The sequence below is a fragment of the Mobula hypostoma genome, chromosome 6 (assembly GCF_963921235.1).
Source record: "Mobula hypostoma chromosome 6, sMobHyp1.1, whole genome shotgun sequence".
Lineage (NCBI taxonomy): Eukaryota > Metazoa > Chordata > Chondrichthyes > Myliobatiformes > Myliobatidae > Mobula > Mobula hypostoma.
In genome coordinates, this window is record NC_086102.1 from 38,768,355 (window position 1) to 38,791,584 (window position 23,230).

Below are 23,230 nucleotides of genomic sequence, written 5' to 3' on the forward strand. Positions count from 1 at the left end.
GTACCTAATAAAGACCATAGACCAGAAGGACCAGGAGCAGAATTAAGCCATTTGGCCCATTGAGTCTGCTCCGCCATTCAATCATGGCTGATTCTTTATTCGCGTTCCTCAGCCACACTCCCACTGAAGTGGCCACTGAATGTGTTCAGTCTGTTCCTTCTACTTGGTTATCAATCAGTGTGAAAAGAACATTTCAGCTACTTTCCATGCAACACACAGTATGTACTGTGCTATTTGTTTAAAAATCATCTCTTACATTTTAATCACTGCCTCAAAAGAGGAAGGTTAAATAAATCATGCTTACCAAACAGACAAGGAGAAATATTCTGCTTAAAATTCTGAAAATGGTGCAAAAAATGCAACTATATATAAACTATATACAAATTAAGTATTATGACATGCTTAAACAAACTGATGTTGTAAATACATTACACTTGGGGCAGTGCTGGAAAGACCAAAGTATAAATTTTTCAGAAAAATCTGTGTCTCAGACCCTGTATATAAATGTTACAGAAGTGCTTAGCATTTATTTTGTATTGTTAATTTTAAATTGAAAAGTGATCAATATATTTTATACTTGTTAAGATATACGCATTGCCAGAATTTATTGTTCAACTCTCGTTGCCCTGAGAATGGCTATGACCCGCCTACTTGAACTGCTGTTGTCTGTTGTCCTGGCAGAAAAAAGTATTCCACAGTGCTGTTGGAGAGGGTGTTCCAGGATTTAGACCCAGCAACAATAAAGGACCAGTGATATAAATCAGGAATATGTAGGAGACCTTGTCCCCATTCCAACCTCACTCCTTCGGAACGCTCTGCTCTCCACTCCCTCCGCACTAATCCTAACCTTATTATTAAACCCGCCGATAAGGGGGGTGCTGTTGTAGTCTGGTGTACTGACCTCTACCTTGCCGAGGCACAGCGACAACTCGCGGATACCTCCTCTTATTTACCCCTCGATCGTGACCCCACTAAGGAGCACCAGGCCATTGTCTCCCACACCATCACCGACTTTATCCGCTCAGGGGATCTCCCATCCACTGCTACCAACCTTATAGTTCCCACACCCCGTACTTCCCGTTTCTACCTCCTACCCAAGATTCACAAACCTGCCTGTCCTGGCTGACCTATTGTCTCAGCTTGGTCCTGCCCCACCGAACTCATTTCTGCATACCTCGACACTGTTTTATCACCCCTTGTTCAATCCCTTCCGACCTATGTTCGTGACACTTCTCACGCTCTTAAACTTTTCGATGATTTTAAGTTCCCTGGCCCCCACCGCTTTATTTTCACCATGGATGTCCAGTCCTTATATACTTCCATCCCCTATCAGGAAGGTCTCAAAGCTCTACGCTTCTTTTTGGATTCCAGACCTAATCAGTTCCCCTCTACCACCACTCTGCTCCGTCTAGCGGAATTAGTCCTTACTCTTAATAATTTCTCCTTTGGCTCCTCCCACTTCCTCCAAACTAAAGGTGCAGCCATGGGCACCCGTATGGGTCCTAGCTATGCCTGCCTTTTTGTTGGGTTTGTGGAACAATCTATGTTCCGTGCCTATTCTGGTATCTGTCCCCCACTTTTCCTTCGCTACATCGACGACTGCATTGGCGCTGCTTCCTGCACGCATGCAGAACTCGTTGACTTTATTAACTTTGCCTCCAACTTTCACCCTGCCCTCAAGTTTACCTGGTCCATTTCCGACACCTCCCTCCCCTTTCTAGATCTTTCTGTCTGTCTCTGGAGACAGCTTATCCACTGATGTCTACTATAAGCCTACTGACTCTCACAGCTATCTGGACTATTCCTCTTCTCACCCTGTCTCTTGCAAAAACGCCATCCCCTTCTCGCAATTCCTCCGTCTCCGCCGCATCTGCTCTCAGGATGAGGCTTTTCATTCTAGGACGAGGGAGATGTCTTCCTTTTTTAAAGAAAGGGGCTTCCCTTCCTCCACTATCAACTCTGCTCTTAAACGCATCTCCCCCATTTCACGTACATCTGCTCTCATTCCATCCTCCCGCCACCCCACTAGGAATAGGGTTCCCCTGGTCCTCACCTACCACCCCACCAGCCTCCAGGTCCAACATATTATTTTCCATAACTTCCGCCACCTCCAACGGGATCCCACCACTAAGCACATCTTTCCCTCCCCCCCCCTGCATTCTGCAGGGATCGCTCCCTACACAACTCCCTTGTCCATTCGTCCCCCCCATCCCTCCCCACTGATCTCCCTGCTGGCACTTATCCGTGTAAGCAGAACAAGTGCTACACATGCCCTTACACTTCCTCCCTTACCACCATTCAGGGCCCCAAACAGTCCTTCCAGGTGAGGCATCACTTCACCTGTGAGTCGACTGGGGTGATATACTGCGTCCGGTGCTCCCGATGTGGCCTTTTATATATTGGTGAGACCCGACGCAGACTGGGAGACCGCTTTGCTGAACGTCTACGCTCTGTCCGCCAGAGAAAGCAGGATCTCCCAGTGGCCACACATTTTAATTCCACATCCCATTCCCATTCTGACATGTCTATCCACGGCCTCCTCTACTGTAAAGATGAAGCCACACTCAGGTTGGAGGAACAACACCTTATATTCCGTCTGGGTAGCTTCCAACCTGATGGCATGAACATCGACTTCTCTAACTTCCGCTAATGCCCCACCTCCCCCTCGTACCCCATCTGTTACTCATTTTTATGCACACATTCTTTCTCTCACTCTCCTTTTTCTCCCTCTGTCCCTCTGAATATACCTCTTGCCCATCCTCTGGGTCACCCCCCCCCCCGTCTTTCTTCCCGGACCTCCTGTCCCATGATCCTCTCATATCCCCTTTTGCCTATCACCTGTCCAGCTCTCGGCTCCATCCCTCCCCCTCCTGTCTTCTCCTATCATTTTGCATCTCCCCCTCCCCCTCCAGCTTTCAAATCCCTTACTCACTCTTCCTTCAGTTAGTCCTGACGAAGGGTCTCGGCCTGAAACGTCGACTGCACCTCTTCCTATAGATGCTGCTTGGCCTGCTGCGTTCACCAGCAACTTTGATGTATGTTGCTTGAATTTCCAGCATCTGCAGAATTCCTGTTGTTTATATGTAGGAGATAGTGTTTCCAAGCACCTGCTACTCTTTCCTTATTGGAGATTTTGGGTCAAAACCCTGTATCAGAACACTCCATAATTTTGATGTTGTGATGAAGGAAAGGCCAATGTTGAAGCAGCCAAAGCTGGTTGGCCTAGAACACTGCTCTGATGAACCCTTGCAGAGGTGTATAAAGTAAAGAAAACCTTCCCCCTTTCTACAATTCCTGCCATTGAAATGTTTTGTTTGATGCCCATTGATGTTCACGGCCCCTTGCTGCCGTATCAGATCAAATCCTGCCTAGATACAAGGACAGTCATTCATACCTCACTACAAATTGGAAATTCAGTGCTTTGGAGGATTTGATGAATTCTGAACACAGGTAATCGTGAAAAGAAAAGCAAACTGTATTAATGAATAAGTACCACTTGAACATGTCTTCCATCACCTTATTGATGATTGAGGGTGTAACATGCTGTAAGGTTTCACTGCTGTGTAACATGCTGTAAGGTTTCACTGATAATGTAATGGTTTCTATGTAGCAGCAATGTTTGGGTTATGACTAGGGATAACAGGGTTTGGAATGCTGTTGTTCTTTCTTGAGAGCTGGAAGAAAGATTTTCATGGTCATTTGGTGGGGAGAGATGAGGAGAGAAGACGCAAATGGAGAGAGTTGGTAGACCGCCAGACGGGATGGACTTGGAGCGAGGGTCCAAAGGGCAGCGACAATCAGAGGAGGCCGATGGTGGACAATCGGCTTATCTGTGAACTCCAACATTGCGCAACAGACTGTTTAACAAGATTGGGCCCTTTTTTTCATTTCTTTACTAATCATATAGTCAAAGTAAGAATGATAAAGCCTAATCATTAATCGCATATTGTGTACTGTTTGTTGTTTCGGGGTACTGATTTGTAACAGGGGACACATCATGCAGCATCCACCCAAACGAGATTTCTTAAGTTTGGCCAGGCCAGGGGCCATCACCCCCCCATATTAAGCCACTGGCCAAAGCAAGAGTTGTAAGGGTACACCGAATGGATTATACTGAGATGGATTAGATTTGCCCTATTTTTGTGAACAGGGCATTGGAGGGTTATTTTCCACCAATATCCTGTTAGATACCAGTTCTGTTCAGACATCTTGCTCAGGAACAGCTAGTTCTTGACTGCAGGTTTTGAGTACTGTGGCCCTACAGCCGTTGAGATCCCGAGAGCGATGCCGTCTGGAGCTATGCTCCCTGTAGGGTCACCCATGGCGGTAAGGTCGAGGGTGAGGTCCCTGACAAAGAACAAACCAACCAAGACCTCAATGGTGGAACAGGTGGACGAAGTTACTTCGAACTCAATGGCTGTGAAGGTGGATGAAGGCTGCAACAAATCCATCAGCTCCAATCGTCGTGGTTTCCATGCCACTGGAATGAGTTGGTTGATTTGTGAAGTATCGTGTGCTTCTTGGAGTGCAACATCAAGTACACGTTAAACAAATACACACACAGGCGTCTTCACTCTGTGGGCCACTTCTTCAAATCTTTCGGCAATCGGGGGAGGGCGACAGGAGCAATAGACCATCATCCTCGACCTCGAGGGATAGCCACGACGACGATGACAGCCTTTGTTGTATCAAGTCACCTCCGCTATTTCTTCATTACACGTGGAGTAATTGAAAATGACCAGTGACTGGATTCTGCAATGGGTGGGATCTCCGGAGAAGTAGAAGTCAATTATCCATTTGGTATTTCTGGCTGAACATTGCTGACTCACCCTGTATGTTCAGTAGTATTTTAAATTACCAATTAAAACAAATATAAATACACCACCACCAAAGGCTTGTCTACCAAGCAGCCAGACAAAGAGGATCTAAATTTGGTCACCAGGCTGGATTGAATTAGTGGATATTAACCAGGGCACAGGGAGATTAGTGCTGAAGCAATTGGATTTAGCAAGGGCAGATTAGTAAAGGAGAGAGAACGGGATGAGAATTATTTGCTCACTGTTGGCAAAGAAATGAGTAGGAATTAAAGTTGGAAAGTCATTCCTCATGCCGTGGGGTCACCTGTATGCAGCCGCTCAGGACAGAGGCAGACTCACTGCTCTATGCTGGCATTGGTGCTACCCTCCAGATTTCTCGACAAGCTGGGCTATGTTCGTCTGCAGACTGCTGTGGGCTTGCTCTTGCTGACAATAATCATGGACTTGAGACTTGGGCTATGTTGTTTATTTTTTGTATGACTAAATGTTTACGGCTATCATATACTAGAACTGCAAGTGCCATAGGGCAGAAGAGACTGTCGTTGCTATTACTGAGGAGAAGGTGCTTAGGAAGCTGAAAAGTCTGAAGGTAGATACCTGGACCAGGTGAACTATAACACAGGGTTCTGAAAGAGGTAGCTGAAGAGATTGTAGAGGCACTTAATAATGGAATCACTAGATTCTGGAATGGTTCTGGAGGACTGGAAAATTGCAAATGTAACTCCACTTTTTAAGAAGGCAGGGAGGCAGAATAAAGGAAATTATAGACCAGTTAGCCTGACTTCGGTGGTTGGAAAGATGCTGGGGTTTATCAACAATGAAGTTTCAAGGTACTTGGAGGCATATGATAAAATAGACAAAAGTCAGCATGGTTTCCTTAAGGGGAAATCTTACCTTATAAATCTGCTGGAATACTTGGAGGAAATAACAGGCAGGATTGACAAGGAATGTCAGTGGATGTTGTTTGTTTGGGTTTTCAGAAGGTCTCTGACAAGGTGTCACACTTGAGGCTGTTTAAACATGAAAAGAGCCCATGATATTACAGCAAGATAGAAGATTGGCTGATTGGCAGGAGGTAAAGAGATAGAATAAAGGGGGCCTTTTCTGGTTGGCTGCCAGTGACTAGTGGTGTGCCACAGAGGTTCTTTTCACGTTATATATCAAGAGATTTTGATTAAGGAATTAATAGATTTGTGGCCAAGTTTGCAGACGATGCAAATACAGGTGGTGGGGCAGGGATTCGTGAGGAAGCAGGGATCCGCCCAAGGATTAGGACAGATTGGGAGAACAGGCAAAGAAGTGGCAGATAGAATATATAGTCGGGAAGTGTATGGTCATGCACTTTGGTAGAAGGAATAAAAGCGTGGGCTATTTTCCAAATGGGGAGAAAATTCAGAAATCAGAGGTGCAAAACAGACTTGGAAGCCCTGGTGCAGGATTCACTAAAGGTTCACTTGCAGGTTGAGTCTGTAGTAAGGAAGCAAATGCAATGTAGACATTCATTTCAGGAGGACTAGAATATATAGGCAAGAATGTAATGTTGAGGCTTTAAAAGATATTGGTCAGAACTCACTTGAAGTATTGAGAGCAGTTTTGGGGCCTATATCTAAGAAAAGATATGCTAGCATTGGAGAAGGTCCAGAGGAGGTTCACAAGAATGATTCCAGTTTCTAAGATATTCAAACCTCCCCGTCTGGTACCAACAATTATTCCACGGTCAAAGTCACTTAGGTTACATTACTTCCCCATTCTGAAGTTTGGTCTGAACAACTGAACCTTTTGACCATGCCTGCATGTTTTTATGCACTGCATTGTTGCCACATGACTGGCTGATTAGATATTTGCATTAATGAACCGATGTACCTGTGTACCTAATAAAGTAGGTCCACTGAGTGTGCACTGAAACACCAAACCATGCAACTTAGAGCATTGTTAAAGTAAGAACAAGACAGTCATTTATGAGCAGTAACAGATTATTATCTAACAATTGTTTATGTGCAAAGAATTCCCACTAGTTATCAATTGTTGTCAATTAAGCTCAATTGCAGAGAAAACCTTTATTTTTGGATTGTCATGGCATCAGTAATATCCAAGGTCCCTCAACACTCAGTTTGGATACAAGTTCAGGATGGTTGGTGACTAGTCTGCATCATGTCAGGGGTTTGGGGGCTGAGGGTATCAAAGCCTGGCACAAATGAATGGTTGACAGTATGAGAATACTGGGTCTGCATTTTGATGGAGTTGGGATACTGGTATCAGTTCTCAACAAGTCTTACAATTAAATTGCTTCAGGTTTCCCCCAAATCCAAAATCTTCTATGGAATCTTCTGGATTTTGAAGTACTGTATTTAATTTGGAATGTATTCCATTTTTCTATCAATCATGTGCCCATCTAACAGTTTCTTAAAAGTCCCTGATGTATCTGCCTGTATTGCCAACCCTGGCAGTGTGTGCCATGCATGCACACACTGTATAAAAAAAACTCTGGCAACCTCCCCTATACTTTCCTCCCAATACCCTAACATCAAGACATCCTAGCAATGTTTTCCCACTTATGCCATTCAATTAGCAGCTCTCTGCTTCTAAGTAAGCAAAGGTTTATTTGTCCCCAAGGACATTGCTTCCACCGGGAATAAAGAGCTTACTTTAAAATAAAATTAAGACTTTAGATTAGAGTCTGGAAAAAGGATTATAATTTCCAAATGTAAGTATTTAGAAGCTTTAATATAATTAAAAATAAAGTGCAGAGAAATTGTTACTAATTTTATGTGCAGAGAATTTTGAAATTCAGAGAATAAGATTCAATAAAAAGGAAAGCAAAAATTATACGCTGTTTAAAAACTTGGGTGCTACCTTCAATAACATTTCAGGGTTTTACTGCCTTTCGAGAAGGGTGGAGTGGGATCCAGGATCAGCCATGATGGTGGAGCAGTCTCAGTGGATTGAATGGCCTAATTCTGCTCCTCTTTCTTATGTAGACAATTAGGCAACATGGACTTCAGGATCTAATTCATCAACTACTAACAAAGTCACTTGTTTGTAGTTACTGCAAAAAGCAATTGAACTACTTAACGTCTCCCTGATAGTTGTACAACTGTAAATTGCTCACCAATATCTGTTGTTTTATATATATATATATACACACATAAAAAAGTACTGAACAATTTAGCCATCCCTAATACTAAAAGATGAACTGATTATTGCAACAGCAATATTCCATTTACTGGAGGCAACTTCAAAGCTTTCTAGTGGAATAAAACTTGGCAGGGTTACAATCAGTAATTGAATCGACAGAGATGAAAAAGACAAAACATGAGAAAATCTGCAGATGCTGGAAATCCGAGCAACACACACAAAATGCTGGAGGAACTCAGCAGGTTTCAGACAAGACCCTTCATCAAGACTGGAAGAAAAGATGAGAAGTCAGCATAAGAAAGTGGAGGAGGGAAAGCAAGAAGCCGTTGACAGGTGAGTGAACTGTACAGCATGTGGCAATATAGTTTGTGCAGGAAACCAGGACAGGAAGAATGGATGCTTCACATGCTATGATATAATTTTAAGGGAGAATGGCACAGCTATTCAGAAACCAAACACATTTTGTCACAGGAACATGCAAATATGTCAGGTTTATCAGTCCATTTAATACACAAATACGATCCGTGCATTTATACAATGCTTTGTAAAAGTATTCACCCCCAATCCTTTGTTCGCATAAATGAGTATTACAACCAAGGATTTGGATCAATTTAACTGAGTATTTTTATTTGTGAATCATATGCTTATTTTTACACAGCAGAGCCCAAAAATGGAAAAAATTTTGTGAAGCATGAAAAACTAATAATTAAAAAACTGGATGTCAGCCAGTTCAAAAGTATTCATACACCCCTTACTCAGTAATTAGTTGAGCCACCTCTCACAGCTATTACAGCCTGTAGTCTTTTTGGGCAAGTCTCTATTAGCTTTTAACGACGTGAAGGAGCAAGATTTGCACATTCCTCCTTTCAAAGTTGTTCAAGGTGTGCAGATTAGTTAGGGAGCAGTGTTGGACAGTAATCTTGAGGTCTTGTCAGAGATGTTTGATCAGGTTAAGGTCAGGACTCTGACCGGGCCACGCAAGGACATCAATTTTCTTCATTTGAAGCCACTCAGTGGTTGCTGTGGCAGTGTGATTTGGGCCGTTGTCCTGATGAAAGATGAACTTCCTCCCCAGTTTAAGCTTTCTGAAAGAGGCCATCAAGTTTTTACCCAGGATCTCCATTTAGCAGCATTAATCTTTCCATTAATCCTGACAAGACCTCCAGTCCCTGCTGCTGAAAAGCTTCCCCACAGCGTGATGCTGCTTTCCTATATTTTACAGAAGGATGATGTTACCTGGCTGATGCGCAGTATTAGATTTACACCACACATATCGCTTAGTGTTGAGGTGAAAAAGTTCCACTTCAGTCTTATGCGACTACAAGACCTTCTTCCACATCTTTACCGCATCTTCTAAGTGATTGCAAGGTCCTTATGGGGAAAGAAATGTTTTTTATAAAATCAGGGTATCTTCCTTGTCACTCTTCCAGACATACCCTTTTTGTACAAGGCATTAAATTTGTAAAGTCATGAACTTCATCTCCAGTTGCAGCCTTTGACTTCTGCAGCTCATTCAGAGTGACTGTTGGTGTCACAGTAACCTCTCTTACAAATGCCATTCACCTCCGGTGACCAACTTTAGAGGGCAGTCTGACCTGGGCAGTTAGACTGTGGTTTCATATTTTTCCACTTTTTCCTCAACAGACTGCACTGAGTCCAAGATTTGTTCAGTGTCTTTGAGATTATATTGTACCCTTCCCCAGATTTGAGATTCTCTATTATCATTTTCCGGACTTCCATTGAACGCTCATCTTCATTTTGGTTTAGTCTGTTGAAAATCTACCATACTATTGGACCTTACAGAGAGAGGGAATATTTATTCATGTGACCCTCCAATTTCCTACATCAACAAATTGGGTGAGTTGATATGTATATTACACCTGAAGAAAGTTAGTGTAGATGACACACGGGATGAATACTTTTGAAGTATCAATTTTTTGAAAAAAAATTTAATAAATTGTTGACAGATTTTAGAATTTTTCTTTTGATTTGACATGATTCACAATGTTTTGTAGGATAGCTCAAAATCTCATTTCAGTGTATTTGAAATTTAGAAAATGAGAGAATAAAATGTGAACATGAGAAAATCTGCAGTTGCTGGAAATTCAAGCAACACACAAAATGCTGGTGGAATGCAACAGGCCAGGCAGTGTTTATAGGAAAATGTGAAATTAGTTGTAGGGGCAGAATACCTTTTCAAGGCACAGTATAGTATCTCTTAGCAAGTCATAGTAGGATATCAGATTCTTCTGCAATCTCTCAACAATTAGATGTTCTCCTTTTATTTTATCCTGATAACTTCACATTTTCCTATGTTGTACCCATTTTACTTGATCCTTACTCACTCACATATGCTACATACATCCTTGTGTCCTCTTAATTCCTACACTTTGTGTCAGTGGCGAATTTAACAATCATACCTGTTGTGCCTTCTTCCATCTTTATAGTTCATTAAAAAGAGGCATCATCTCTCTTACATCTTGCCAGCCCGAATAAAACCCATTCATGCCCATCTTCCATTTCTTGTTAGCCAGAAACATGTCAATATGCAATTCCATAATATTATATTTTTCTACAATAATCTCTGATTGAGCACCTTATCAAATGCCTTCTGGAAATCAAAGTACACTGAATGTCACTTCATCAAAAGAATTCCAATAAATTGGTCAAGCACCATTTCCTTTTCACATAACCATGTTGATTTTGTCCAATGACCTGGATATAGTTTTTTTTTGTACATCTTGTTACAACAGTTTTTAAAAAGTTTTCCTTCTGACAGATGAGTAGCCACCAAGCCTTAGTTCCCTGCTTTCCAGACAGCAAGAGAGCTTACATTTATAATTTGCCAATCTTGTGGAACCTTCCCCATGTCAGGAAAAATCATGTGGGTGGGGTGCACTGAAGCTGATGCTGGGCTTCTCTAAAGATCTAGCTGAACAGATTATAACTTTCCCAGTCTTGACTAACAGAAACATATTTTAAGTGCATTCAACTTGTCAAGCACACAATAAGTGGAGGAAGATGCAGGAAAATGAATCTGAATAACCCTTTGTGATCAAATCCCCAGTGAGATTACTCATAATCAACATTTTATTGAACATAAAGAGATGGAATAAAAGGTTTTTGGAATTTAACCATATTTATTTTTAAATGCTTGCAGTACTAACACTGAGCTCCAACTCAAAGATTGGAAATCATCAGTGGGGAAGATATCTTTACAATAAAAGAATTTGAATCTAATGAGATTTTTGGCAAATTGGAATTATAAAAATACATGTATTAGAAGGATTTTTGAAGCAAATCTTTCAAATATCATCAACATTAAGAATCAGCTCCTTGAACATGAAATTGCTAGCAGTGCTTGGTATCTCTTTTATGTGAGTAGAATGATGTTCTAATTATTAAGGACATATCAACATCAGGATAATGATATCATAGGATTCAAAGGAAACTAAAAGATTGTTGGTTATTGGTATGTGGATTGATAGGAAAGTGATCAGCAATTTAACTCATTTTAATTCAATTTAACTCAATTTAATCAATTTTCTTATGCCATCTCATCCCCCCACAGTTGAAAGTACAGCAGGCAACTAGGAAGACAAAAATTGTGTTGGTCATAAGAGAATTTGAGTGCAGGAGGAAATAAATCTTATTACAGGCCACCTCTGGAGGACATTATATAATTTAACCTCCTTACCTAAAAAGGATAGCCCCAAGATGTTAAAAAGTGGGAACGTTGTAAAGATTCATGAGTCTGGTGGATTTATTGTACAAGAAGTGGTTGGCTCAATTGACAAAGATATTGCTTGTTGTGTATTGAACAGATCAAAGAGGATTTAATATTAGTTCTCTGGAGTATGCTTAGAAAACATGAGCCAGATTCAGTGGACAGCAGTAAATAAACAGCACCAGTCATCATTATACTGAAATCTGCTCAGTTTGTGAAGTTTTGCACTGGAATTTGTTCTGCTTTGAAAACCATTGCAGTACTGCACCCTATAAAAGGGCCCTGGAATGTCAAAAGTTGAGAAAATACATAATAACTTGATCAGAAGATTGGTACAGAATACAGAACTTAGGTTACCTAGGATAAACAAATGATGCAGAAAGAAGTAGCAAGAAGCAGTTGGTTCTCACTGCCAAAAGAAAAAAAAGTCTTTTTCAGGCTGGAAGGATGAAACAATTGGAGTTTCCAAGGAACAGTTCTTGGCCCTCAATTATTTACTACTTACAGTGCCTATAAAAAGTATCTACCACCCCCTCCCCTTGGAAGTTTTCATGTTTTATTGTTTTACAACATTGAATCACAGTGGATTTAATTTGCCTTTTTTGACACTGATCAACAGAAAAAGACTTTTTCATGTCAGTGAAAACAAAGTGATATAAATTACAAATACATAACACAAGATAATTGATTACATAAGTATTCATCCCCTTTAATACCGCACACCAAATCATCACTGGTGCAGCCAATTAGTTTTAGAAGTCACATACTTAGTTAAGGTGTCCAAAATGCATATAAACCTGTGTGCAGTCAAGGAGTTGATAGTAAAAATACACCTGTATCTGGAAGGTCCAACTGCTGGTGAGTTGGTATCCTGACAAAAACTACACTATCAAGACAAACAAGCATTCCAAGCAAAAACACTAAAAGGTTATTGAAAAGCACAAGTCAGAAGATGGATACAAGGAAATTTCTAAGTCACTGAATATCCCTTGGAGTACAGTCAAATCAATTATCAAAAAAATGGTAAGAATACACCATAGCTGTAAATCTGCCTAGAGCAGGCTGTCCTCAAAACCTGGATGACTGTGCAAGAAGGGGACTAGTGAGGGAGGCCACCAAGAGACCCATGACAACTCTAGAGGAGTTACAAACTTCAGTGGCTGAGATGGGAGAGACTGTGCGTGCAACAACATTGCCCGGGTGCTTCACCAGTTGTTGCTTTACAGGAGTGTGGCAAAGAGAAAGCAATATTGAAAAGACTCACATGAAATCTCAGGTAGAGTTTGCCAGAAGGCACGTGGGAGACTCTGAAGTCAGCTGGAAGGAGGTTCTATGGTCTGATGAAGCCAAAATTGAGCTTTTTTGCAACCAGACTAAACCTTTTGACATCAGCCAAAAACCTCGCATCGTCAAAAACACACCATCCCTACTATGAAGCATGGTGGTGGTTGCATCATGCTTTGGGGTTGCTTCACTGCAGCAGGCCCTGGAAGGCTTGTGACAATTGAGGGTAAAATGAATAGCAGCAAAATACAGGGAAATCCTGAAGGAAAACCTGACAAAGTCTGCAAGAGGACTGTGACCTGGTAGAAGATATGTTTTCCAGCAAGACAATGACCCCAAGCATAAAACCAAAGCTATGCAGGAATGGCTTAAAAACAACTAAGTTAATGTCCTGGAGTGGCCAGGTTAGAGTACAGACCTCAATCCAATTGAGAATTTGTGGCTGGAGTTGACAAGGGCTGTTCACTCACAATCCCCATGCAAACTGACAGAGTTTGAGCTATTTTGTAAAGAAGAAGGGGAAAAAATTGAAGTGTCCCAATGTGCAAAGCTGATAGAGACCTACCCACATAGACTCAAGGCTGTAATTGCTGCCAAAGGTGCATCAACTAAATACCGACTTGAAGGGGGTGAGTAATTATGCAATCAATTATTTTGTGTTTTATATTTGTAATTAATTTAGATCACTTTGTAGAGATATGCTTTCACTTTGACACTAAAGAGTCTTTTTCTGTTGATCAGTGTCAAAAAAAAAGCCAAATTAAATCCACTGTGATTCAATGTTGTAAAACAATAAAACACAAAAACTTCCAGGGAGGGGTGAATACTTTTTATAGGCACTGTATATTAATGAGCTGGAGAAGAAAGCAAAATATCATGTATCCAAGTTTGCCGATTCTCACAAATAGATGTGAGGGCACATTGACCATAAACAAAGGAACAGAATTTGGCCATTCAGCCCATCGAGTCTACTCTGCCATTCCATTATAGCTGATTTATTACCCTGTCAAACATATTCTCTTGCCTTCTCCCAATAACCTTTGATGCACTTACAAGTCAAGCTATCAACCTTTGCTTTAAATATAACCGCTGTCTTGGCCTCCACAGCAACCAGTGGCAATGAATTCCACAGATTCACCACTCACTGGCTAAAAGAATTGCACATCTGTTGTCAAGGGACGTTCTTCTATGCTGAGGCTGCACCCTCTGGTCCTACAGTATCCCTGTACAGGAAAAATCCTCTCCACCTCCACTATCTAGTCCTTTCAATATTCGATAGGTTTCAATGAGATCCCACATCATTTTTCTAAACTTCATTGTATCCAGGCCTGGAGCCATCAAATACTCATATGTTAACCCTTTCATTCTCAGGATAATTCCCATGAACCTCCTCTGGATCCACCCTATTGCCAGCACATCCTTTCCTGGACAAGAAGCTGAAAACTGCTCATAATACTCCAAGTGCTTTGCGACTGCCTGTAAGCAAACAGATCTCAAGGTTGTATAATTTATACATTCTTTGATAATAAATGCATTTTGAATCTTTGAAGTGTGATCTGACCAATGCCATAAAGCTTCACCATGACATCCTTGCTCTTATATTCTGTCCTCTTGAAATTAATGCTAACATTGCATTTGCCTTCCTTACCACTGACTCAACCCACAAGTTAACTTTCAGGGAATCCTGCACAAGGACTCCCAAGCCCCCTTGCGCCTCAGTTTTTTGTACTTTCTTTCCATTTAGAAAATAGTCTACACCTTCATTCCTTCTAGCAAGGTACATGACCATGCACTTTCCTTATTCCACTTGCCACTTCTTTGCCCATTCTCCTAATCTGTCTAAGTCCTTCCGCAGACCCCCTGCTTCCTTAACACCAACTTCTCCTCCATCTATCTTCATATCACCTGCAAACTTGGCCACAAAGCCAACAACTCCATCGTCCAAATCACTGACATTTAATGTGAAAAGCAGTCCCAACAATGACCCCTGTGGAACCCCAGCAGCCAACCAGAAAAGGACCCCTTTATTCCCACTCTTTGCCTCTTGCTAATCAGCCAGTTTTCTATTCATGCCCACATCTTTCAATCCTGCATGTTAGTTCCTCAAAGAATTCCAACAGATTTGTCAGGCAAGATTTCTCCTCAAGGAAACCAAACTGACTTCAACTTATTTTATCATGTGCCTCCAAGTATGTACCACAAAACCTCATCCTTAATAATAGACTCCAGCAGGAGTCCAGGAAAGCAGCATCCATCATCTGCCACCCAGATCATGCTCTTTTCTCACTCTTGATCACTACAGATCATCCTCTTTTCTCACTCTAGATCATGCTCTTTTCTCACTCTTGATCACTCCAGATCATGCTCTTTTCTCACTCCCACCATCTGAACGGAGGTACGGGAGCCTCAGGACTCACACCACCAGCTTCAGGAACCATTAATAACCATCACACTCTTGAACCAAAGTGAATTACTTCACTCACCCCAGCACTGAGCTGTTCCCACAACCTATGGATTCACTTTCAAGGATTCTTCCTCTCATGTTTTCGATACTTATTGCTTATTTACTATTTATTTAATAATTTTGTGTTTGCACAGTTTGTTGTCATTTGCACAATGGTTGAATGCCCAAGTTGGTGCGGTCTTTCATTGATTCTATTATGGTTATTACTCTATTATAGACTTATTGAGTATGCTCACAAGAAAATGAATCTCAGGGTTGTATGTGGTGACATATATGTACGTTGATAATAAATTTACTTTGAACATCTTCCCAAACAATGAAGTCAGGTTAACAGGCCTGTAATTTCCTGTTTTTTTGCCTCCCTCCCTTCTTAAAAAGTGGAGCGAGGACATTGCAATGATGGTATTTGGATAGTATTAAAGTGGAAAAAAAACTTGACAAATGTGGAAAGTGCAAGGTCATGCACTTTGGTGAGAAGAATTCAAAGGCAGACTATTACTTAAAGGAAGAAAAATAGTACAGAAGGATCTTGGTGTTCTTGCACATGAACCACAAAACTTCAGTAGGAAAGCAAATGGTATATTGACCTTTATTGTAAGATGCTTGGAGGTTAGAAATAGGCAAGTATGTTACAGTTGTACAGATTACCAGTGAGGTCACTCAGGTCTGTGTAGTTTTGGTCCCCTTATTTAAGAAAAAAATTGCCAGAGTAACATAAAAACAGGCCCTTTGGCTCTATTAATCCACGCTAACCATGATGCTAGTCCAGTGCTAGTCTGACATGCCCACATTTGCCCCATATCTCTGAACCCCCCCCCCATTAATTTTAAGTGTTGTTAATGACATTGAAAGACATGCACTAGGTTAATTCCTGGGATGAAAGGGTTGACCTTTCAAAATTAGCTCTGTATTCTTTGAAGTTTAGAAGAATAAGGTGTGATCTTAATCAAACATACAAGTTCGTAATGAGTATGATGGGATAATGTTGAGATTTTTCGGACGGGAAAATCTTTAAAAAAACGTTACACAATAAGGGAGCAGTAATTTAAAACTGAAGTACAAACAAACCAGCTTGCAGAGGATGGTTTCTAATATGGAGGATTATAGGGACTAAATCATTGGAGAGATTAAAGAATATAAATAAATCTTTCGAGGGAAGTTTGAGGAATTGAGAGCACAGAAATGGAACTGGTGGGCAGACTTGAGGAGATGGGACCCGTGCTTTAATTTTCTTAACTCCAATAATGAAACCTGATGAAATTGGGCTCAAATTTCCATTCTGGGATGGCTGTTAACAGTAATTAAGACAAATCATAATGTTAAAAATTTACTTATTCTATATTTTCTTACTATGCTTCATGAGTATACAAAATTGGAACCTGAACTTATTGTGATTGCACATGTTTGAATGGCACATTTCACAGTGGAACACATTATTTTGCTTATGGAGGATGGAGAGGCAGACATTCCCTGATTTCCTTGTTTAATTTCACTAATACAGCTGCCACAGGTTCATTCAACTCATACTTTAAAGAATATATACTGATTAACAATATTGCCATGAAAATCTGGATTGATTGTTATTGACTTTAGCCACACCATGCTGGATAGACGGAACTCTAATCAGTGATTGCTTGGAAATGTTTGCTGCAGCAATGTTCACATTAATAGAATTATCAGTTGACTATCTCTGCTAAGGATCATACTTAAAGAAATGGAACCTGATTAAAATAATGGTGTTATCCTGTTATTTGAGCCGTGTCCCAGAGAGTGAGTCTCTTCAGGAAATAACAAAATAAACAATGCAACAATTTCATCAAAACATCTGAAAACTTTCCAGACCTTGAATTACTTAGTTTCAGTACTTTATTTTTGTTCCACCCTTTCAGTCTTCATATTCTGCTACTCTAGAAAATAATGGCCACTGGAGATGATAATTCAACATGTGGCAGTGTCCCTCCCTACCCCTTACTTACGCAACATAACACAAACTACAATGATAGGGCCAAACATCTATTTAACATTGAGGTTTGGTTGCTCCAGAAAGCCCCATTGTACCATAAGTTTGAATATTAAGGCAACACCAAACATGACATGGAGAAATGTCAGTGTTTGAACCTACAGAAAAAACATTTTAAAAATTTTATTATTGTTTCAACTGGGGAACAACTGGCAAAGAACCATGCAGAAATCCTGATGGAGATATTGCAAGTGAAAAAAAAAACATCTAGGATGAAGTTCATATACATAAACACTAAGAATAAGTGCAATATTTTAGTTTGACACACAAGCATTTCAGGATGTATATTGTACACATTTCTCTGACATTAAATTGTACCTTTGAAGCTGTACAGAACAAACTCGAGGAAAACGATTCCAAAACAAGAAGGGAGAAGGTGAATATGAAACATTAATATGCTACAGAATATTCAAATTAAATTTTTAGAGATGCTAATGTCATAATTATTCACAAAGTGAAAGCCTAAGGACACAATACAAACTTTACCCAAGCCAAATTACACAGTTCCATTTCATCTCCTCACAAAAAGCCCCGAGTCTTAACCATGTATTTTATACAAGCTATTGTGCTAAATAGAATCTTCTTTCTCGCGCACTTTTATTTGGTTCTACGCTGGTGTATGTGCTCAAGGAGTACTTTATCATCTCAGTAATACAGCTAGTCAAACCACAGCCTTATAGCGCAAGATACTTAGATTCAGTCCTGACCTCCAATAGTATCTGTGCTGTCATTCTCCCTGTTTCTGTGCCTGCTTCTTCTGGGTGCTCCTGTTTCCTACACATTTCCAAAGTGTGTAGGTTGGAGAATTAATTGGCTACTGTATTATTGCCCTAGAGTGTAGGTGAGTGGCAGAACCTGGGAAGAGTTGATGGGAATGTAGGAAGAATAAAAATTGGATTGATACAGGATTGGGGAAAATGGGTGGGTAATAGTCAGCATGGGCTTGGTGGGTCCCAAGAGACTGTTTCTGTGCTGCATCTCTGTGACTCAGACCACCAGTGAAAAACCCTAGTCAACTCAATAGTTGATTACAGGAGCAGTACAAAGGCTAGATATTCTGCAACAAGTAGGTCACCAACTAATCACCATTCACAGAGCACAATGCAGGGCAATATATTTATTGTATTTGATGGTGACTGATTCTGTGCTTATATAATTGCATAGTCATATATAATTACATCCATAATACTGGCAACTCTAAGTAGTTAGTATTGATCTGATAGTACATCAAAATTAGTGGCCTAATACATTAATGGAAATATTCAGCAACTTTGTTAAAACAACCCAACCACATTTTAGCTGATCTCCTCAGTGAACCACAATGGTCTTCAACTATATACCCAGAAATAGCTCTGCTCATTAACACTCACCTCTCCAGCACATTTATACTACTGGCCAATTGAATTTTTTCAAAAATAATTTGCTCATGGTTGTTACAAAATCATGGAAAATTAAAGACATGAAAGGAGATCTCTGGGGCTCATCATATCCAGACATCCCACCTCTCCTGGAAGTTCCGGGAGTCTCCTGCATATTGATAGTGGCTCCCTGATGCCCACAAATTATATACAATATCCCGGAAATCGATTTTTCCGAGGGCGAGCGAGAGAGAGAGTGAGCGAATGAGCCATGGCAAAGTGTTCCAAAAAAAATAATTAAAACGTACGTCACCCCAGACTACACTAAAGTGTACCCCTGCCTAATAGGGGTCAAAATAATGACAGGGTTGCTCACTGCACTGTTTGCAACAGTGACTTTTCTATTGCCCATGGTGGGTTAAGACTGTAAAAGACATGTTGAGGTGAGTTTAACAGGTTATTTACACTAGCTGGCTAGCTGCTCAGGAGCTACTCTATTGCAGACGTCCCACCTCTCCCGTTGGTTCCAGGAGTCTCCCGCAAATTGACGGTGCTACCTCCCCGAAATGAGCTTTTGCAGGGTGGGATGTCTGCATATCTGATCAGTTCAAAAACAGCCACTCAACCTAACCCTGCCTCTTCCTGTACACAGGTGTTTAAATATGATGAGGGTCTCTTTCTCTGCCACTCATTTACAGTCTGAATTCCAAGTATCTACTAGTCTCTGGTTGGACAGACCTTCCTTCATTACTATTCTAACTTCTCTACCAATTACTTTAAATTTATACACCCTGGTTTTTGACCTGTCTGCCAAGGGAAACAGCAAATGGGAGGAACCTACCTAGGGCCCTCCATTTTCTATACCTTAGTTTTCCATTCAATCACTGCTTTACAGAGAGAGAGAGAGAGAGAGAAAAAAACAACCCCAGCCTATATATAGTGCCTAATTCTGCTCCTGTCTTATGGTCTAAACGTTTCAGTTGTAGTGACATTACATAAACCTCCTCTGATTCCTCTAGTTCAGTTGCATCTCACTGTACACACAAGTCAAGTTCTGGTCTACCATCATACACTGTTCTAACATAATTATTGCCTGCAGTGCAAATTGTTACTCACGTTTGGACTGCTCTTGTTCTAACTAGTATTACTTACTTTTTATAGTATTACTAAATAATATTACCAAAGAATCTGAAATTTTATGAAATATTAGCATAGCAAAACTATAACTGGTCATCCAATTAAAAGTTTTGTTTTGAAAAGTGATATCTTCCGCAGAAATAGAATCTGCAGCCCATATACAATAAACTCAGTTAATCATAGAGCATACCGAATGTGCTGTTTTCTAAACGCAGTTCCATGGTGTCCCCTCCCCTACCCCCGCCCCCACACACGAAAGCTTGTTACGTTATGAGTGATGCCTTTTAAAGTTTGACCTTTAATCCACTCAATTTCACTTTAACAAGCTTATTTCCACACTTCCAACATTTTGGTTTAACTCGTTTCACTGCACTGATCACACATTTTCTTACTGATATGTTCGCACAAAAGTGAGCGCAAAACGAGACGGCTCCATGGTCTACATCATTATTTTTTTATACTGTACACTGTTCACCGGAGGACCAATAATTCTGTTGGTTGAAGTAGGTCGGTAAGTAAAGAAATAAAATTCCCGTTAATGTTCTACAAAATCTATCAAGGAAGCTGTATGCAGGAGTGCCTCCATTTTAACAACTAGTTGCACTTGCGTCCAGCTCTCCGGGAACTGCAGTAAAATATCGGCAGTCCTTCTGAAGTTTTGTTCCAACCAGTTCAGAGGATAAACAATTAAACATTTTCGGGGATTGGAGCCAATCATTGTTTTTGCTGCATCCCCTGGCACAAATTGAGCCTAACAGCATATGTATTGCAAACTACAAAGCGTTGGTTCGCCTACTGCAAAAGGTTGAAGAATAGACTGGAAAAACGTGGTGTTCAGTTCAGACGCAAGCATGAAACAGAATTCCTATTAGTCGTGTTCATTTACATTCACGATTCTCCAAGCAAACATACAATTTATTTGGAGAAACGAGTTCGTGTATTACTCCTGCAACAGACCGAATCTATGCATGTGTGATTAACTGCATCATGCGACTCGGAGCAAAGGATGAATCACGGATCGTCTAGCATTCCAGTGACGAGGATTTTAACGAACCGAATCACTGAAATACAGAATTTTCAATTTAACATGAATAGTTTAATATTCTGTTGTTTAGAAATACTAAGATCGTAGCGATCTTTTGGTAAGGCATTCTGCTACTAAAACATAATACATGTTTTTATTTGCTTCCGGTGCGTCTAACGGTTTCACCAATATTACTAAATGAAAAACTTTGAAACACTTCAGCGATTAAATATCAATTTTCAAATGACAGATTAATCACACGGGGACCAAGATACACCTAGTATAATTATTAATGATGCAGCACGTCCACAGGGGGTTAAATAGAGAATTGCGAACCATCTCGAAAATAGCAGGTGATTTAGCACACAATATACGAAAAGAACGATAAACTCGCCTTTGGACAGCCATGTTCATTCATCGATTTTTTTTTGCGGGAGCTAGCGGTACCATCGCATTTACTACAAAGTTAAACATAGTTTAACTCTTACCTGCCAGGCAGAGAAGAGCCATCCACCATGAGAATGCAGATTGCCACATTTTGAATGTCCTTTACATCCCAGAGTTTCTGTTATGACTCGATATCACGTAATCTTGGATTGTGAATTAAATTCCTGTTTCCCATTGAAATCCCTCTCTCCCGTCTCTCTCAATACTGGCAGACACTAAACTATCGGGCAAGCTTTATCTGGCACCTGTTACTCGTCTACCCTGTAAGGGCTGTGCACTCGCCCGAGTCCGACAGAAAGAAAGTCTGCAGGAAGGAACGTCGCCTCGGAAGTTCAGATAACAGCTTTACAGCATAAAATATTTTATTGCTTTGTACATCGGCTAAAGCAATGTCTGACACAGAAATTAATTCACGCCAGAAGTGTCCTGGATCCCCCCCCCCCCTCTGCCAATGAGCTTTTCCAATCACATGGCTTCATTGATGCTGTTTTGGGCTCCGCTGTGGTTGAAATTGATTGCGTTCGTGACGCTGCTATGTGTTAAACGAATAAAGTACAAATTATTTAATTCTTTGTTTATATTTTTACAGAATTTCTACCGCCATCGGTTTTTTTTTCGTATTTCATTTGGGAATAAGATCAGAATTCTAATTAACTGTACCAAACGCATGAACTTTCGACTGCATGGATGATGCTCGTTGTTTCAATGCAGCTGTGTGCATTAACAGAAAGCCGTCATGCCGAAGTTAATGAATTTAGTTAAAAATTCCAGCAACGGAAGTCGTTTTGAAATGAAAAGATGACGCTTGTTTGTTTTATGTGATGTATCTGTACACTTCATGTAGCACAATTTTGCTGCAACAATGTAATCAACTTGCGGTATTCAGACATTTATTGGAGGCAGCGCCGAGCGGAGGCATGACCGGAATTGATAACCTTCTCGGGAAAATGAAGCAATTGTCCTGATTCCAAACGTCACATTTCAACTGAGTGGATTCCAGAACAACTTGAGCAAAATTTAAAAAAAATTAATTGTGAACACATTTGGCAGCTCAAGACAGAATGGTTGGAAAGTTAACCTTCCAGGCCGATTATCCTTCGAAAGAAGCAAGTTAAAACAAAACTAGGTGGTTATTCTGTCTAATTTGTTCACCCATTCAGCTAACAATTCCACCCCCGCTCGATGCGTTATGCAACTCCATCTTGAGCTGAGATTTTAACCTTTACTTCCCTTCTACAAGTGATTGCTTTTTAAGCACAGATATCATTTCTCCTTTTCAACTGTCATTTGACTTTTTGCCACTCAAGACATGTATAATTTTTCTCCAGAAAAAGCCTCACGCTGAAAATCTTCCGACATTCAGTTCTGATGTTGTTTTAAAAACGCTGGATTTGAGTGCGCCAGCCTTGTTTCAAACGTGAGCCCAAATTTTGAAAGCCACAGGAAAAGTGCAAGCATCTGCTCAAGTAGGAAACAAATAAAACTGCCCTGGCAAATAGTGATTAAAGGAGAAACAATACCTTTCGTGGACTCTTAGCTGATTACAGGGAAGATCTTGCGGGATGTGACCCCGGCTGGCCACTTCCTGCCAGTGAGAAGATGGGATGAGACATTCCCGAATTGTTGCAGTCCATCTGTTGAAAGTTCTCCCACTGTGCTATCCATGAATTTGACAACAGAGGGTGGTGCAAGCATGGAACCAGTAGTGGGTGAGGGTTCAATTGCAACATTTAAGAAGAGTGTAGACAAGTACATGAAGGGGAGGGGGGGCGGTATGGAGGGTGATGGTTCAAGTGAGGGCCTGTTTCAGTGCTGTA

At 40.7% G+C, this 23,230-nt stretch overlaps 1 protein-coding gene across 3 annotated transcripts in view; it reads right to left on the reverse strand.

Moving 5' to 3' along the window:
- LOC134347945 (immunoglobulin-like domain-containing receptor 2) overlaps positions 1 to 21,744 on the reverse strand; it is a 125,131-nt gene extending 103,387 nt beyond the window's left edge. For 2 of the 3 annotated variants that reach the window (XM_063050614.1, XM_063050613.1), the window contains exon 1: positions 21,455 to 21,743. In XM_063050614.1, the coding sequence (XP_062906684.1) occupies positions 21,455 to 21,503 (49 nt within the window). In that variant the 5' untranslated portion in view covers positions 21,504 to 21,743. Of the gene's footprint in view, positions 1 to 21,454 lie in introns of all 3 variants that reach the window. The other variant, XM_063050612.1, reaches the window with a different exon arrangement.
- Between the last annotated feature and the right edge of the window lie 1,486 nt (positions 21,745 to 23,230).